At 39.3% G+C, this 19,891-nt stretch overlaps 1 protein-coding gene across 9 annotated transcripts in view; it reads left to right on the top strand.

The window, feature by feature from the left end:
* Window positions 1-19,891, top strand: part of MAST2 (microtubule associated serine/threonine kinase 2) — a 236,294-nt gene that overhangs the window by 23,198 nt on the left and 193,205 nt on the right. For all 9 annotated transcript variants that reach the window (XM_063781249.1, XM_016962041.4, XM_016962036.4 and 6 more), the window contains exon 3: window positions 3,932-4,074. In XM_063781249.1, the coding sequence (XP_063637319.1) occupies window positions 3,932-4,074 (143 nt within the window). The remainder of the gene's footprint in view (window positions 1-3,931; window positions 4,075-19,891) is intronic.

Raw genomic sequence — 19,891 nt, 5'->3', positions numbered from 1 at the left:
CTCTACCTCCCAGGTTCAAGTGATTCTCCTGCTTCAGCCTCCTGAGTAGCTGGGATCACAGGTGTGCACCACCATGCCTGGCTAATTTTTTTATTTTTGGTAGAGACAGGGTTTCACCATGTTGGCCAGGCTGCTCTTGAACTCCTCACTTCAGGTGATCCGCCTGCCTTGGCCTCCCAAAGTGCCGGGATTACATATGGGAGGTGAGCCACCACGCCTGCCTGGGATGTGATTATCTTCTGATTGTCATGAGTAAATTAGATTTTTTATTTAAAAATGTGGCTGGGTGTGGTGGCTCACGCCCTTAATCACAGCACTTTGGGAGACCAAGGCAGGCAGATCACCTGAGGTCAGGAGTTCAAGACCAGCCTGGCCAACATGGCAAAACCCCGTCTCTACTAAAAATACAAAGATTAGCCAGGCATGGTGATATGTGTCTGTGATCCCAGCCACTCTGGAGGCTGAGGCACAAGAATCGCTTGAACCTGGGAGGTGGAGGCTGAGTGAGCATCATTACACTCCAGCTGGGGCGACAGAGCGAAACTCTGTCTCCAAAACAAAGCAAAACAAAAAAAAAGTAAAGTTTTCTTACCTGGATCAGCTCTTTCTTTTGAGCATCTAACAACCAGCATATTCAGTGTTTTGTTCTAAAATGCTAAATCCCTTTTATCCTGTGAGGTAATTGCATGGCTGCTGGGTACATTGTTGAAATGTGGTTGTGTTTGACTGTTCTTTCTATGGAATTTTCCATTTATCTGATTGCAGCCCGTGTCTTACTTTATGACGTTTGGGGTGCTTTTCATTTCTGAGTGCTTAGTCTAAGAGTTTGCAGGGCAGATGATACCTCACTTTTTTTTGAGACAGGGTCTCCTCTGTCGCCCAGGCTGGAGTGCAGTGGTGTGATCTCAGCTCACTGCAACCTCTGCCTTCTGGGCTCAAGTGATCCTCCCACCTCAGTCTCTTAAGTAGGTAGGACTATAGGTGTGCACCACCACACCCAGCTAATTTTTGTATTATTAGTAGAGAGGGGGTTTCGCCATGTTGCCCAGGCTAGTCTTGAACTCCTGAGCTCAAGCAGTCCTTCCTTGGCCTCCCAAAGAGCTGGGATTATAGACCTGAGCTACCAGGCCAGGCCAGATACTCCACTTAATTGCAATCCCCTCCATGCTTACTATAGCTTATACCTTTCTTTGCCCAGTTGCATTGGTTACAGTCCACCTATCTGCTTTAGATTTCCCCACAGTTTTTTCACCCCCTCATTATCAGTGTCTGGCCGTTTCTGTCATTATGGCCTTTGTTTGCTTACTTTTTATTTTTATTTATTTATTTATTTTTGACAGAGTCTTACTCTGTCACCAGGCTGGAATGCAGTGGCGCGATCTCGGCTCACTGAAACCTCCGCCTCCCTGGTTCAAGCGATTCTCCTGCCTCAGCCTCCCAAGTAGCTGGGACTACAGGTGCCATGCCACCACACCCAGCTAATTTTTGTATTTTTAGTAGAGACGGGGTTTCACTATGTTGGCCAGAATGGTCTCAATCTCTTGACCTCGTGATCCGCCTGCCTCGGCCTCCCAAAGTGCTGGAATTACAGGCAGGAGCCACCACGCTCCGCCCAGGTTACTTCTTTTGTCTCATTTTTATGGTGTTTCCTGGAGGACAAAAGATAAAAGCATGTGCTTGGTCTGCCATCTTTAACTGAGAATGTTTTATGCATTAGCCTCTTGAATTATTATAAGAATAGTAATTAGAATTTTTAAGAGGTTTTCTTTTTTTCTGTGTTATTTATTTACTAAAGAGCTGCTTGTTATTCTGTTTGTTTATGTTGTTCCTTCTTTTTATTTATTTTCCTCAAGTTCTTGGCAGTCTGCGGTATGCTTCAGTCTTTACTGGTGTACAGAGTCAAATAGGTTTCTTCTACAGTGTGTAAGCCTCTTTCCCAACAGGCCTTTATTTTGAAGAGGGAGATGATAGTAATCTTTGTGTAAATAGGATAAGTTAAGCTGACTTTCCTTTAGAATTAATAGGTGAGAAGTAGGCAGGTCATCTGGAGAAATGCACATTTGCAGAATGAAGGAAAGAAGGCAGGCAGGCTCTACTCTGGGCTTATGGAAGTTTTGAGCAGAACACCATCATCATCATCATTATTTTTTTTTATGGAGGGCTTTATGGAAAGACTTTCCAGTAAAAGGTACATTTGAGACTTGAAAACTTAACTAGATTTTAAAAGTATATTGTAATTTTCTAGTAAAACATGCTAGTTATAAAAAATGTCACTACAAAAACATGCATTATGTCAAAGTGAAGTCTTTCCTTTTTTTAAATTTTTTGAGACAGCTTCTCATTCTGTTTCCCAGGCTGAAGTGCAGTGACATGACCATGCCTCACTGAAGCCTTGAACACCTGAGCTCAGGTGATCCTCCCCCCTTCTCCTCAGCCTCCTGAGTAGCTGGGACCACAGGCACACACCACCATGCCTGGCTAATTTTTTTTTTTTTTCTTGGAGATGAGGTCTTGCTATGTAGCCGAGGCTGGTCTTGAACTCTTGGGCTCAAGTGATCCTCCTGCTTCGGCCTCCCAAAATGCTGGGATTACATGTGTGAGCCACAACACCTGTCCTGAAGTCTTTCTTAATTTTTACTTTCTTCTATGTCTTAATTTTCTTCTGTGGTTAGCTTTGCTAAATTGTTCTCCAAATGAATTGTATCATATTTTGTTGGCAGCAAAAACAAAAATATCCCCCAAGCCCTTTCTTAACATCTTTACTACATTGGGTATTTTCATGACTAAGATTTTACCAGGCACAGAAAGGATTTTCAAGTGAGTCGAGTGATCATGATAAAGCCAGGGGAAAGTGCAGGGCATAATACTGAAGTTGAGTGAGTGAATAAGTGTGGAAAAGAGTCGAAGGAGATGAGACCAGAAAGATAATCTGGATTTATGGAGGGTCTTTTTCATATGCCAAAATGTCTGGCATAATATCTTCAAATAGTAAGGAGCCATCAGAGGCTTTTAAGGAAGGAAATGACATGAACACATTTTTGTTGGTTAGATCACAAGCAAAAGTGTGAAGAATGGTGGGAAGAAGGGGAGAAATGAGACCTTCACCTCATTTATAAAGTCATTGCAGGTGGGGCGTGGTGGCTCATGCCTGTAATCCCAGCACTATGGGAGGCCAAGGCGGGCACATCACCTGAGGTCAGGAGTTGGAGACCTACCTGGCTAACATGGCAAAACCCCATGTCTACTAAAAATACAAAACATGAGCCAGGTGTGGTGGCGCATGCCTGTAGTCCCAGCTACTCAGGAGGCTGAGGCAGGAGAATCACTTGAGCCTGGGAGGCAGAGGTTGCAATGAGCTGAGATCACACCACTGCACTCCAGCCTGGGCGACAGTGAGTGACACTCTGTCTCAAAAAAAAAAAAAACAAAAAACAAAAAACAAAAATCATTGGAATTCCCTATACTTGGTCTTTATAAGTGACTCTCTTTCATTTAGATTAAGGCAGACAGTAAACCTGAACTGAGCACATGGAGTCTAGTGAGAGCAGAATAGGTTCATTGTTTGCCTGCTGGAAACTTGCATCTCTAATGTTACACTGAGGTGATGAGAAACTATGTAGGCTAGAAGGGATTGGAAAACTCCTAGACTGCTAGTTTGGGTGTTAGAGTGGGAGGCTGGCATGTGGTGAATATTATAGAGAACATAAAATAGTTAATCCATTTCAGTGTTCCACTTGCCATTATCGTCACCACCAAGACAGTCACAATTTTTAATGGATAGTTGGAAATTTTAATAGATTCTAAAATGGATGTGAACAATTTTACTTTGTATCAGTATGGTTTTATCCACTTGATATCACTGTATTTGTATTTTTTCATTTGTTTATCAATAAATAATTACATGTATATTTTCCAAACCTTGTATTTGAAGGTAAGCAGCTGCTCCCTTTGTCCAGCAGTGTACATAGCAGTGTGGGACAGGTGACTTGGCAGTCGTCAGGAGAAGCATCAAACCTGGTTCGAATGAGAAACCAGTCCCTTGGACAGTCTGCACCTTCTCTTACTGCTGGCCTGGTAAGTGTTCATAAAGGTGGCATTTTGCTCTATGAAAAATCCATAATTGTCATTTGTCATTGCAACATCTATTCTTTTTCCTTTTTAGGATTTGGAGAATTCAGTTTCCCAAAATGAAGTATGGAAGAGAATGAATTTATTATTATTTTTTTTAGAGATAGGGTCTTGCTTTGTTGCCCAGGCTGACTTCGAACTCCTTGGCTGTAGTATTCCTATTGCCTCAACCTTCCAAGTAGCAGGGACTACAGGTACATGTCATGGCATCAGGCTAAGAATGAAATTTTTTTTTCTTTTTTTTTTTTTGAGTTGGATTTTTGCTCTTGTCACCCAGGCTGGAGTGCAATGATGTGATCTCACCTGCCTCCTGGGTTCAAGCAATTCTCCTGCCTCAGCCTCCTGAGTAGCTGGGATTACAGGTGTGCGCCACCACCCCCGGCTAATTTTTTTGTATTATTAGTAGAGATGGGGTTTCACTGTGTTGGCTAGGCTGGTCTTGAACTCCCGACCTCAGGTGATCCTCCCTGCTCGGCCTCCCAAAGTGCTGGGATTACAGGTGTGGGCCACCACTCCCGGCCTTAAGAATGAAATTTTAATTGTATCTATTTTTTTTTTTTTTTTTTTTTTTTGAGATGGAGTCTCACTTTGTTGCCCAGGCTGTAGTGCAATCTCGGCTCACTGCAACCTCTGTCTCCCAGGTTCAAGTGATTCTCCTGCCTCAGCCTCCCAAGTAGCTGGGATTACAGGCACTCGCCGCCATACCCCGCTAGTTTTTGTGTTTTTAGTAGAGATGGGGTTTCACCACGTTGGCCAGGCTGGTCTCGAACTCCTGACCTCATGATCCACCCACCTCAGCCTCCCAAAGTGTTGGGATTACAGGCTTGAGCCACTGTGCCTGGCCCAATTAAGTCTATTTTGATTGCCCTCTCATGCTGTCAGTGTCACTGGTACTAATTGTATAGTGAGGGTCAAGGAAAAGATTCTGTAAGGTTGTAACTTCAGTGAGTAAATTTTCCTGGGAAAGAACATTCTTTTTATAGAAATGATTCTAAATCTGGTACAGTTGTGCTGCTTTGGTTTACAGCTCTGTGGTATACATATTTAGTACATGAGGATAGGGAACATGTTTGGCACATCATGGGTACTTAAGTATATATATAAGAATGAGGGCCGGGTGCAGTGGCTTACGTCTCTAATTCCTGCACTCTGAGAGTCTGAGGCAGGAGGATCGCTTGAACCCAGGAGTTCAAGACTAGCCTGGGCAACATAGTGAGACCTTGTCTATACAAATAATAATAATCATAAAAAAAAATTAGCCGAGGATGGTGGGGTGTGCCTGTAGTCCCAGCTACTCAGAAGGCTGAGGTGGGATAATCGCTTGAGCCTGAGCAGTTGAAGCTGTAGTGAGTTGTGATTGTGCCACCACACTCTGGCGACAGAGTGAGACCTTGTCTGAAAAAAAAAAAAAAAAAAAAAAAGCCTTTTGTTTGTCTAGGCTTTGTGTGATAGGCAGGGCCTTACAAAATTAAAGCTGTGTAGCCTGGGCAGGTTGCTTTGTTTCTGCCTGTTGTTACAAATTATACCCTTTTATCCTCAAACTTGCTTTTGTACCAAAGGCACCCACTGGCTTTCTGCTCATCTCACACTGTTCCCTCTATCCTTAGGTCTAGGCACCTACTAATTTGTAGGGTACAATAACAGAAACTTGTTACTATTAAAGTCTCATCTACACTTGAAGATATAAGCCTTTTGGGTCAACATATGTGGAGTAGAAAGTTTTGTCCATTTGTTCAATATGGGAAGTGGGAGTAGCGGGGAGGATGTCTTTGTGTAGCAGGTGGGAGGCTAATTTTTGGATCAAAGGATATCCTGATAATACCGAAGTTTGTGATTCTCAGGCCACAGAGAGAATCAGGATCATTTGTGAAAATTCCTACCTCCTTAATTTTTTATTTTGAAATTTTGAAATCTGCAGAAAAATAGACAGAATGGTACAGTGAACACCCATGTAAGTTTTACCTAGACTGACTAATTTGTACATTTTTTCCATATTTGTTTTTTCTGTGTGTATATATGTATTTTTTTCCTGAAGCATTTCAAAGCAAGTCACAGACTAATTACGATACCTCATTCTTAAGTATTTCTCCTAAGGTGAAGGATACTCTCCTAAATAACTACAATATATGACCAGATCTAAGAAGTTTAATACTTTTTTTTTTTTTTTTTGAGACTGAGTCTCGCTCTGTCACCCAGGCTGGAGTGTAGTGGTGTGATCTTGGCTCACTGCAACCTCTGTCTCCTGGGTTCAAATGATTCTCCTGTGTCAGCCTCCCAAGTAGCTGGGATTACAGGTGCGCACCACTACACCTGGCTAATTTTTGTATTTTTAGTAGAGACGGGGTTTCACCATGTTGGCCAGGCTGATGTCGAACTCCTGACCTCAAGTGATCCACCTGCCTCGGCCTCTCAAATTGCTGGGATTACAGGCGTGAGCCACCGCACCTGGCCACATCATTTTAATAGTAACATCTAATAATGTGAAGACCATATTGAGATTTTCCTACTTGGTCCCAATATGTCTATTAAAGCCTCGCCTGCTTCCCTTTTAACCTCTGGAACCTAAAACAAACAAACAAACAAGTAAAAATGGATGAGTGTACCCTCCTAGAGATTTTGATCCAGATGTCTGGGGTTAGTCACAAGCATCTGTGTTTTCTTTTCTTTTCTTTCTTTCTTTTTTTTTTTTTTGAGACAGGTTCTCCCTCTGTTGTCTAGTCTGGAGTGCAGTGTCATGATCTTAGCTCACTGCACCCTGTGCTTCCTGGGTTCAGGTAATTCTCATGCCTCCCGAGTAGCTGGGATTACAGATGTGTGCCACCTCACCTGGCTATTTTTTGTCTTTTCAGTAGTGATGGGGTTTTGCCATGTTGGCCAGGCTGGTCTTGAACTGCTGACCTCAAGTGATCCACCGGCCTTGGCCTCCCTAAGTGCTGGGGTTACAGGTGTGAGCCACTGTGCCTGGCCTGTATTTTCTTTAAAGTGTTACCCTGATTCTAACAACGTACTTCTTTGAGAACTACTGCCACCATGATACAGCTGAATATTCCACTTTAAGGTGGTATGTTGCAGAAGGGATTCCTGGACTGAGGTTACTGGAACCTAGGCCAAGTGAGCTAGAATATTCCTGAATTAAGTTTTTTTTAAATTAACAGTTTATTGAGATATAATTCACATATGATATAATTCACCCACTTAAAGTATACAGGTCAGTATTTTTTGGTGTATTTCACAGACATGTACAGCCATCACTGTAGTCAATTTAAGAATATTTTCTTTACTTCAGAAACTGTACTCTTCAGGTATCACCTCCTCATTGTTCCATCCCTATCCCCGCCCCCACACTAGGCAACCACTAATCTACTTTCCACCTCTATAGGTTTGCCTATTCTGTATTTTTCATATAAATCAAATCAAATATGTGGCCTTTTGTGGCGGCTGCTTTCACTTAGTCTAATGTCTTCAAGATTCATCCATGTTGCAGCATGTGTTCCTTTTTATTGCCGAATAGTATTTTGTTGTATGTATATATCATGTTTTGTTTAGCTGTTCATCAGTTGATTCATTTCCTTCATTCTTCACCTTCATTTTCTAATGTTTATTGAGAGGATTTATCTGAGGGCTTATTTTTCCCATATATGTAGAAATCATGATCCTAATTAGTGATTACCAGGGCATGTTCTAAAAAGGATCATACAATCGTATCATTATATGTGCCTAGGGATGGAGGAGAACTTAGGTGGCATATTGTTCAAGATTAGTTCTTCTTCTTCTTCTTAAAAAAAAATTACATAGAGTGAAAATCTGTTCTTAAAAGTGGGTTGTTTCTGCCTTTTGGCTATTATAAGTAATATTGCTATGAACATTCATGTACAAATTTTAATGTAGATATATGTTTTCATTCCTCGTGGATATATATCTAGGAGAGAAGTTGCTGAGTCATATGATAACTGTATTTAATCATTTGAAGAACTTTGATTTCTCTACATCCTTGCTATCCTGGTGGGTGGGAAGTGATATCTTGTGTCTTTGATATGCATTTCTCTAGTGACTCATGATGTTGAGCATCTTTCATGTGCTTACCGGACATTTGTTTGTCTTCTTTGAAGAAGTGTCTATTTGGATTATTGGCCATTTTTAAAATTGAATGTTTCTTTTATTGTAAGTTTGTAAAATAATTGTTTCTTTAGACCTGAATCCAATTTCTTCTCTTTCCCAGGGAACTGCTTTTTGTTTTCTCTTGTGCTTTTTTTTTTCCTGAGCTACTTATTTACCTACTGTAACTTCAAGCTAGCTCTTCTCTTCCCATTCTCCCGCCTAAAGATTTTCAGTTGAATATTTTATGTTAGGTGGCACATTTGCTAGTTGGTATTAAATACCTATTTCTGCTTTGACCACCCATACTGGAATAAACCTCAGTGTCTACCCTGCTTCTGGCTGTGACATTTCTGAAAAATCTTAACTAGAATGTATTCTCTTTGGAGGAACGGCCGTCTATAGTACATGGACCCAGCCTCCAAAGAACTTTTGGGTTAGCAGAACAGGATTCACATATAATAGGACAACTATTTAAAAATAATAAAACATCACATTTAAATAAATATTGTATTGATTATTATTTAAATAGTAACAAAAGGGGGCAAGAATTATGCTAGTTATAATTATTGGAATGATAACTGGTAGGAGGTTAGACTTGACCAGAGTCTGGAGAATAGATAAGCAAAAACCTTAAAGTTGCAAATATTTCCATTTTGAGGCCATCTAGATGATGTTTTTATGAAGAGATTTTTGGACTTCTTCATTTTCTGATGTCTATTGAGAGGATTTCTCAAAGGACTTATTTTCCCCATATATGTAGGAACCATGATCCTAATTAGTGGTTCCCAGGGCATGTTCTAAAACAGATCGTAGAATCATATTATTTATTATATGTTCTTAGGGATGGAGTAAAACTTAGATAGCGTCTTGTTCAAGATTAGTTATTATTTGTATTCTTAAAATATATATACAGTTAAAATCTGTTGTTAAAAGTGGCATAGGAGAAAGACCCCTGCATTAGAAATCAGAAGACCAAGCTCTGATGCTGCTATGTGAATCTGAATAAACATACTGGAGCCTATGTTCTTCTCATCTGTAAAATGAGGTCAGTTCCTGCTTTGCTTTCTCCTGAGTATGTTAACTAGTATCTGCAGTTTTGATCTTTGCCTTCTGTATCTCTGATGTAAATCCACTTGGCTGTATCACCATTTCTAAGACTCACCCTACCTGTCTACGGTCTTTCCATCCGCCCAAGCCAGTTCTTCCTTGTTCATTCCCTGTCTTTTTTTTTTCCATAATTGAAATTTTATTGGTAGTGTTGAGGATCAGTACACAGACATTTCCATTTGTACACAGTTCTTAACATATCTACTGGAAATCTAAAAAGCCATGTATTGTATTTGTTTTTTAAACAGTTATTCCAGTGACTTTCCAGCTTAAAATTTGGAGGCAAATTTTCCTTAGGAGGCCATCAAGTATCCTAAGGAAAATACCAGTATTGTCAAGTGTTACATACATCCTACCAATCTACCAGTTCACAAGTTAGTAGTATATATACTACATACTCAAATTTTCAGTCTTTCGCATCACATTAACAAAGTTATCAGGAAAGTAAGACTACTTTGACTACAGATGTTACAGAGTGCACACAGTTCTGACAGGGAGAGCCATGATCAAGGAGTGATTTTCGTTAGGAAACAATTCTACTAAAAAACAGCGTGAGAATAGAAGTAATCTAAAATGTTCAAGTCATGATTACCAATAACCATTCTAACATGATACTGTGATTATAGCAAACTGCTATAATCTTAAACTGAATTGGGAATATTTCTAACCAGAACAAAAGATATGATATTCTGTTGAACATTTTATCATCAGTTCTCATGTTGAATATGATGTCATTTTGGGTGCCATATTATTATTGAATTTTGTTGAGATGAGATTTTCAGATAACATAAAATTAACCATTTTAAAGTGTACATTTTAGTGGCATTTCATGCATTCACAATGTGTGCAGCCACCACCTTTATCAAGTTTTAAGACATTTTCACCACCATCCCCTGCAAAAAAAAATCCTCTACCCATTAAACAGTCATTATTCATTCCACCCTCATTCTAGCTAGGGCAACCACTAATCTGCTTTTTGTCTCTTTTTTTCTGCATTATAGCATGTATCAATACTTTATTCCTTTTTTATGGCTGAATAAGATTCTGTTGTATGGGTAAACCACACTTTTATCCGTTTGTCGGCTGATAGACATTTGAGTTGTTTCCACCTTTTAGCCATTGTGAATAGTACTGCTGTATTTGTGTACATGAATTTGTTTTGAATACTTGTTTTCTGTATTTTGGGTATGTACCTAAGAGTAGATTTGTTGGATGATACAGTAATTCTTTAACTTTTTGAAGAACTACCACACTTTTGGTTTGCTACACCATTTTATATTCTTCCCAGAAATATATGAGGGTTCCAGTTTCACTGCATCCTTGCCAGTACTTTTCTGTGTTTTTGATTATAGCCATCATAGTGGGTGTTAAGTGGTGTCTTATTGTGGCTTTGATTAGTATTATATTTTAATAATATTTTAGAACTGTCTGTTGAGGTCACATGGAGTATGCTGTTAAAGGAAATAACACAACTCCAAGACTTTTCTTAGAACCTAGAACCTTTTCTCATCATTAAAAAGATTCTTATTTTAATTTATATTATTTTAGTTGAAAAGTAATCCCATCATTCTTAATTTATTTTTCCTTAATTTTCACGAGTTCAAAGAGGAAAAACCCATAGACGTTTGTTTTACCTACTTCAGTATTATAAAGAGATTCCAAATTCAGCACTTCCCCTTTCAGTATTACCTTTCTGCTGCTGTAGTTTTGCATTTTCTACTGTGAAAGGTGGAGATATCTATATCTATATGTCAGTTGGCTTTATTGAGGTATAATTTACATATAATAAAATTCACCCGTTTTAAGTGTTTAATTTGATGACTTTTGGCAGATGTATACAGTTGTGTCACCACCACCACAATTATGATATAGTTATATAAGAATTATGGTATAGAACAGAACAGCATTCCCCAACCTTTTTGGCACCAGGGACGGGTTTCATGGAAGACAGTTTTTCCACAGATGGGTGGAGGGGGGATGGGAGGTGGTTTCAGGATGAAACTGTTCCACCTCAGATCATCAGGCATTAGCTAGATTCTCATGAGGAGCGTGCAACCTAGATCCCTCGTATGCGCAGTTCACAATAGGGTTCATGCCCCTACGAGAATCTAATGCTGTGCTGCTGATCTGACAGGAGACGGAGTTCAGGCAGTAATGCTCACCCTCATACAGCTCATCTCCTGCCATGTGGCCTGGTCCCTAACAGGCCATGGACCTGGTATAGAATATATAATGCTCACCCTCATACAGCTCATCTCCTGCCATGTGGCCTGGTCCCTAACAGGCCATGGACCTGGTATAGAATATATAATGCTCACCCTCATACAGCTCATCTCCTGCCATGTGGCCTGGTCCCTAACAGGCCGTGGACCTGGTATAGAATATATCTGCCACCCCAAGTTCGCTTGTGTCCCTTTGCTGTCTGTTCTCTCTCCCCAGGCCCAGCCTTTGGCAACTACTGATGTGCTTTTTGTCACTGTGGTTTTGCCTTTTCCAGAATTTCATAGGAATGGAATCATACAGTATGTAGTCTTTTGTGTCTTTTTTCACTTAGCATAATCCTCCTGAGAGTCATCCATGTTGTTTTGAGTATCAATAGTTTGTTCCTCTTTATTGCTGAAAAGTGTTCCATTGGCATGGGTATATAGACTTTTCCATTCCCTAGTTAATGACCATATGGGTTGTTTCCAGTTTTTGCCTGTTAGAGAGAGAGCTGCTGTGAAAGTTCATATAAGTTTTTTTGTTTTTGTTTTGGTGTGGAATATGCTTTATTTCTCTTGGGTAAATACCTAGGAATGAAACTGGTGGAATGTATATTTACCAGTGTAAATTTATCTTTATAAGAAACTGCCAACCTGTTTTCTAAAGTGGCTATACCATTTTTGCATTTCCACCAGCAGTTGCTCCACATCTTATCAGTACTAGGTATTATCATTTTTTTTTTTTTTGAGATGGAGTTTCACTCTTGTTGCCCAGGCTGAAGTGCCGTGGCACAATCTCGGCTCATTGCAACTTCCACCTCCCGGGTTCAAGCCATTCTCCTCCCTCAGCCTCTCAAGTAGCTGAGATTACAGGCGGACGCCACCACGCCCAGCTGATTTTCGTATTTTTAGTAGAGGTGGGGTTTCGCCATGTTGGTCAAGCTTGTCTCGAACTCCTGACCTCAGGGGATCCACCCGCCTCAGCCTCCCAAAGTGCTGGGATTACAGGTGTGAGCCACCGCGCCCGGCTATCATTTTTTAAATTTTAGCCATACTAGTGGATGTGTGGGAGTTTCTCATTGTGGTTTTAATTTTCATTTGCATTTCTCTAATGACTAATGAGATTGAACATATTTTTATGTGCTTATTTGCCAATTATATATATTCTTTTTTTTTTTTTTTTGAGATGGAGTCTTGGTCTGTTGCCCACGCTGGAGCGCAGTGGCATGATCTTGGCTCACTGCAACCTCCGCCTCCTGGGTTCAAGCACTTCTTTTGCCTTACCCTCCTGAGTAGCTGGGATTACAGGCATGCACCACCACGCCTGGCTAATTTTCTCTGTATTTTTAATAGAGACGGGGTTTTGCCATGTTGGCCAGGCTCTTCTCGAACTCCTGACCTCAGGTGATCCACCCGCCTAGGCTTTCCAAAGTGCTGGGATTACAGGTGTGAGCCAATGCGCCCAGTCAGCTATTTTTATATATATACATTCTATGATCAAATGTCTGTTCAAAACTTTTGTCTATTTAAAAAAAAATTTTTTTTGTCTTATTGAGTTTCAGGAATCTTTGTATATTCTGAATACAAGTTATATATCAAATATATGCCTTCTAAACATATTCTCCCTGTCTGTGACTTACATTTTCATTTTCTTATCAGTTTTACACAAATATTTATATACAAAAAATGTGGAAATCAGTTGTATCCCTCTATACTAACAATGAGTAATTAGAAATCAAAACTTAAAAATCAGGACTGTTTGCAATAGTTTAAAATATGAACTACTTGAAGATAAATTCCAGAAACCATTTGGAAGACCAGTACATTGAAAACTACAAAACATTACTGAGACAAATTAAAGAAGACCTAAATGAATGGAGAGATACAACATTTTTGTGTATTGGGAGACTCATATCTTTTCTTTTTTTTTTCCTTTGAGACAGGGTCTCACTCTGTCATCCAGGCTGGAGTATAGGGGTGTGATCTTGGCTCACTGCGACCTCCGCCTCCTGGGCTCCAGTGATACTCCCATGTCAGCCTCCCAAGTGGCTGGGACTACAGGCACCATCACAAAAATTTTTTTTTTTTTTTTTTTGAGACGGAGTCTCGCTCTGTTTGCCAGGCTAGAGTGCAATGGCATGGTCTCAGCTCACTGCGACCTCCGCCTCCCGGGTTCAAGTGATTCTGCTGCCTCAGCCTCCCCAGTAGCTGGGATTACAGGTGCCTGCCACCACGCCTGGCTAGTTTTTGGTATTTTTAGTAGGGATGGGGTTTCACCATGTTGGCCAGGCTGGTCTCGAACTCCTGACCTCGTGATCTGCCCGCCTCAGCCTCCCAAAGTGCTGAGATTACAGGCGTGAGCCACCACGCCCAGCAACATCTGGCTGATTTTTGTATTTTTTGTAGAGATGGGGTTTCGCCATGTTGCCCAGGCTGGTCTTGGACTCCTGTACTCAAGCAATCCTCCTGCTCTGGCCTCCCGAAATGCTGGCTTACAGGCATGAACCACCTGGTGCCCAGTCTAGGAAGACTCATATCATGAAGATGTAAATTTTCTCCATTAAGCTATAGATTTAATGCAGTCCCGATCAAAACCCAGGTAGTATTTTTCAGAAAATATCAAGCTGATTTCAAATGTATATTGAAATGTAGAGGACCTAGAATAACCAAAACAATATTAAAAAGAAGACCAAAGTTAGAGGAATCAAACTTATTTTATGACTTTGTATAAAGGAACAGTAATCAGGTCAGTGTGATTATTGGTATAAGGATAGATATATAGATCACTGGAACCAAATAGACAAATTTGCCAAGGCAATTTAATGGGGGAAAAGGTAGTCTTCATAACAAATGGTGTTGAAACAATTCACACAAAAATATCTACCTCGATACTTACCTCATGCTGTACAAAAATTAACTTGAAGTGAGTAATTGAACAAATGTAAGAGCTTAAATCATAAAATGTGTAGAGGAAAACGAGAAAATTTTTGTGATTTTAGGTGGGGCAAAGGTTTCTTGGAGTAAAAAAAGCTTAACCTATAAAAGGAAAAAAATTGGCTTTTATCAGAAAGAAAAATTTTTGCTCTTCAGTATTTATTTTTAATGGAATGAAGAGAAATTGAAGTGTATCTACAAGGGGGTGGAATGATGAGTAAAACTTGTGTTAAAGAGTTATTAACAGATTTTGTTATCTGTTTGGATTTTAATACATATCACTACCTTCTACCTTTGGAGGTAGAAATCTAGAAGTCATAATGAATGTTCTTTGCATGCAACTCCTGTGGGTTTACCCATTAATTTATACTTTTTTCATTTCTACTCAAGAAAATATATTTGAATGAAATCATTGTGAATGCCTTCTACTTTACAAAAGTAAATACAAACTCAGGCTGTACATCTGTGTTCCACATCCTACTCCTGCCACTTAGTAATCATATGACCCTCTACAAGTCACTGAACCTCTTTAAGCCTCTGTTTTCTCATCTTTAAAATCAAAATAATATTAAGACTTCGCTCATGCAGTTTTTAGGATGAAATGAGACAATCCATTTAAAATAGCATAGTGCCAGATTTATAGTTAAATTTAGAGGCAGCCAAAAGCTACCTCCCTACGTAGTGAACTATAACCTAATTTAATATATAAACTACCTGCAACCTAACCTAAGAGTATACTCTTGTAACAAGTAGCTGAGCCTCAGTCAAGCATAGCAGCCAAGTTTTCAGCCAGTCATATAGGCTGAATATTGCCAAAGCATGTTCAAATAAGGCAAACACCTGAACTGCAGCCCATCAGGCTACTTCTGTATGTCATTTCTGTTTCTCTGGCTATAAATATAGCCTACATGCATTGGGGGATGGAGCATTCTGAACTGCATTTGGTACTGGATGCTAACTGGTTCATTAATCTCTATTTTTTTGAGACAGGGACTTGCTTAGTCACCCAGGGTGGAGTGCAGTGACATGGCTCACTGCAGTCTGGACCTCTTGAGCTTGAGTGATGCTTCTGCCTCAGGCTGCTCCCTCCCCCACCTTTCCCGGAAGCTGGGACCACAGTTTTCATTTCCTTATTATTTGTAATGGGGGTTGGGGGTGGGGGCTCCCTGTGCTGCCCAGGCTGGTCTCAAACTTCTGGGCTCAACCAATCCTCCAGTCTCCACCTCTGCCTCCCAGAGTGCTGGAATTACAGGGGTGAGCCACCGCACCTGGCAAATCTGTTTTTTGTTCAATTAAGTCATTAAATTTAACTTGTCTCAGGTTTGTCATTTAACAATATGAACAAAATGTATATATTTTTTTCTTTTTATGCCTCGGTACTTCAAATAGTTATTAGTAGCTGTGATACAGTAAGAAATATTGTGTATATTTCTTACCGTATAAAGAAATATATACATATATATATTTCTTCTGTATATATATATAATTACTGTGATACAGTAAGAAATACATGTATTCCTTATATATGTAGCTGGGACCACAGGTGGATGCCACCATGCCTGGCTAATTTTTTGACTTTTTTGTAGAGACAGGATTTCGCCATGTTGTGCGGGCTAGTCTCTGCTGGGCAAGGTGTCAGAACCCGGCAGTGGAGAGTGGTTGGCTCACTGGTGGTAAAAGAATTTACTGACAGCAGTATAGGTTTTAGAAAGGAAAGTTTTATTAGATAGAATGCTGCAGCAGAGTGCAGTACAGTGCTTCATTCAGCAAAAAGGACTGAGTGTGTTGCGGTGGATTTTCCTTAGGGGTATTTATGGACTTTAAAGCAGGACCTTAGGGTAATTTGGACCATATTAGTTATGTAGGTCATGGTAAATTATTACATTTGTAGACTTTGGGTGCCTTGATGTTAGCAAGGGTTGCAAAATAAGTTTTGACATTCATGCATTCTGGAGATGTATAGAAATTCTAGTTACTTATAAATTTTTGGGAAAGAAGCCTGGTACCAGATGCTGGCTTTAGATAATAGAGAAGTCTAATTACTTTTCAATTTTTCAGATAAGGAGTTTTGTCTTCGGATGGTCTGCTTGATTGCCACTAGGTGATCGTTGTATTCTTCTGTGTCGAACTCCCAGGCTCAAGGGATCCCACCCGCTTTGGCCTCCCTAAGTACTGGGATTATAGGAATGAGCCACTGTACCTGGCTGTTACTTTTATCTGAAATTGAGAATACAGGAAAAGGAACAGGTTTGGGGGAGAAAATGAGTTTGATTCTCAGATGATGACAGGTGATCTGGTGTACATATCCTTTTAAAAATATTGATATGAAATTTACATAACAAAATCAACCATTTTAAAGTGAACAATTCAGTGGCATTTAGTACTGGCAGATTTGTTTTTCACAATACAACTGCCACCTCTATCTAGCTGCAAAACCTGCCTGTTACTTTAGATTTAAACCTCTTATCCATTAAGCCCTTTCTCCCCACTCCCCTTCCATGCAATCTGCATTTTGTCTCTATGGATTTCTCTATTCTGGATATTTTATATAAATAATATTATACATATGTGACCTTCTGTATCTGGTTTATTTCATTTAGCATAATGTTTGGATGTTCATCCACATTCTAGCATATATTGGTACTTTATTCCTTCTTTTGGTTGAATAATATCTCATTGTATGTGTCCAACACAACTTTTTATCCATTGATGGACACTGGGCTGTTTCCACCTTTTGGATACCGTGAATAGTGCTGCTATGAACTATATGTATACGTGTACTTGAGTACCTGTCTTCAGTTCTTTTGGGGATATACCTGGGGTGGAATCACAAAGAAATAAGGTAATTCAACTTTTTGAGGAATAACCAAACTGTTTTCTGTAATAGCTTACCATTTTACAGTTCCACTAGCAATGTACTGAAGGTTTCAGTTTCTCTATATCTTTGTCAACTTGTTATATTCCATTTAAAAAATTATTGTTTAGTTATACTATCCTGGTGAGTATGAAGTGGTACCTCATTGTGGTTTTGATTTGTAGTTCTGTAATGACTAATGATGTTGAGTATCTTTTCATGTGTTTTTTGACCATTTATATATCTTCTTTGGAAAAATGTCTATACAAGTCCTTTGCCCATTTTTTTTAATTGAATTTTTTTGTTGTTTTAAGTTTGTTATATATTCTGGGTATTAGACCCTTAGTTATATGATTTCCAAATATTTTTTCCTGTTCTGTGTGTTGTCTTTTTAGTTTGTTGGTAATGTCCTTTGAAGTTTAAAAATGCCCTTGATGAAGTCTAACTTATCTGTGTTTTTCTGTTATTGCTTATGCTTTTGGTTTCATATCTAAGAATCCATTGCCAGCTCCAAGGTCATGATTTACTTCTGTGTTTTCTTCTATGAATTGTATGGTTTTACTTCTTATATTTACTTCATCGACCCATTTTGACTCAGTTTTTATATTCAGTGTGAGGCAAGAGTTTATTTTTTTGCATGTGGATATCACTTTTTAGGTATCCTTTCAAGAGTTAGATGTCCAGAGTAAAGTACAGCAGTTTAGGGCTATAGATGTGGACTTGGAAGCTGTGGATTAAATCACCATGGGAGAGAGTAAAGAGAAATAAAAGGAATGTAGGGGAACATGAAAAAATTACATGTGAAAGGATAGATAATGTTAGACAGTGAAGTATTCAACTTGGATAAGAACTGTAGGAGTTTAGATAAAGTGCATTCACTTGAGAATTGCTGTCCTTTTCACTCTTTTTCTTTTTGTAAGAGGAACTTGTTTCTAATGCCATCTAGTGTCTTTTGAAGGGTATATGAGTAATGTTAAGAGGTTTTAAAATAAAAGTTGTGAAATTTCATGAGACTTGAGCAGTATATTGGCAGTCTTAGCTTACTCTCAAGAGCATCCTTAAGAGAGAAGTAAAAGAACACATTAAATACTTTGCCTGAACAAATTCGGAGCTGAATTTCATCTTGAATAGTTAAGCATTTTTATCATCTCTTTTGTGTTAATTTGTAAAGAATTTAAGATACCTTAAAAATAGTGACGTCAAATTTTTTTCTTATCTTGAATTTGTCTTACAAAAATTATAGACAGCCTTACTTTTTTTTGTTTTTGTTTTTGAGACAGGATCTTGCTCTGTCACCCAGGCTGGAGTGCAGTGGTGCAACCTTGGCTCACCGCAGTGTCAACCTGCTAGGGTCAAGTGATTCTCCTGCCTCAGCCTCCTGAGTAGTTGGGACTACAGGCATGGGCCACGATGCCTCGCTAATTTTTATTTTTATTTATTTTTAAACTTTTATTTATTTATTTTTTGAGATGGAGTTTCACTCTTGCTGCCCAGGCTGAAGTGCAGTGACTCACTGCAACCTCCGACTCCCAGGTTCAAGTGATTCTTCTGCTTCAGTTTCCTGAGTAGCTGGGATTACAGGTGCCTGCCACCATGCCCAGCTAATTTTTTGTATTTTTAGTAGAGATGGTGTTTCACCATGTTGGCCAGGCTGGTCCCAAACTCCTGGCCTCAAGTGATCCACCTGCCTCGGCTTCCCAAGGTGCTGAGATTATAGGTGTGAGCCACTGCGCCCAGCTTAATTTTTATTTTTAAACTTTTTGTAGAGGTGGGATTTTACAGTGTTTCCCAGTTTGGTCTCGAACCCCTGGTCTCAAGCAATCCTGCCTCAGACTTCAAACTATCGGGATTACAGTTGTGAGCCACTGCACCTGCCAAGCATCTAAATTTTTAAAAGGCATTTAAAATAAAAAATTTTTTTAGATAAATTTGTTGGTTGATTGGTTTGTTCGTCCGTTTTGTGCTGCTATGACAGAATACTCGAAACTGGGTAATTTATAAGGAATCAAGATTTATTTCTTAGAGTTCTTGGGGCTCAGAAGCCCAAGATCAAGGTACCAGCATCTGGTGAGGGCTTTCTTGGTGTTTCCTCACATGGCAGAAAGTGGAAGGGCAATAGAGAAGAAATCCATTCCTGTAAGCCCTTTTTATAGTGACATTAATCCATTCATGAGAACAGAGCTTTCATGACTTAAACACCTCTCAAAAGGCCAAATCTCCCACCACTGTTGCATTGGAAATTAAATTTCCAGCACATGGATTTTGGGGAACACATTCATACCATAGCAGTTGAGGTTACAGAAGGAGATCTTACTGAATTTGTTGATGGTTAGAATACATGGGAGAACGTTTATGCAAGTTTTTGGTAAGGTGTCATATATGTCAAGGAGAACGGCATTATTAAACCACTAGTAAAAAGTTATAAGAGCAGGTTTTGTTTTTACTCTTATACAAAAAATATCAGTGCTAGTCTTTTTGTTTTTTTCCTTTTTCTTTTTTGAAATTGCAGAAATAAATTTTATTTTTAATTTTCAGAGGTTAAAAAAAGTTATGATACTTTAAACTGTTA

This window comes from Pan troglodytes, chromosome 1 (genome assembly GCF_028858775.2).
Source record: "Pan troglodytes isolate AG18354 chromosome 1, NHGRI_mPanTro3-v2.0_pri, whole genome shotgun sequence".
In the NCBI taxonomy this organism is placed as follows: domain Eukaryota; kingdom Metazoa; phylum Chordata; class Mammalia; order Primates; family Hominidae; genus Pan; species Pan troglodytes.
The sequence above is the reverse complement of the archived record's forward strand: the minus strand, read 5'-3'. Positions and strand labels throughout refer to the sequence as shown.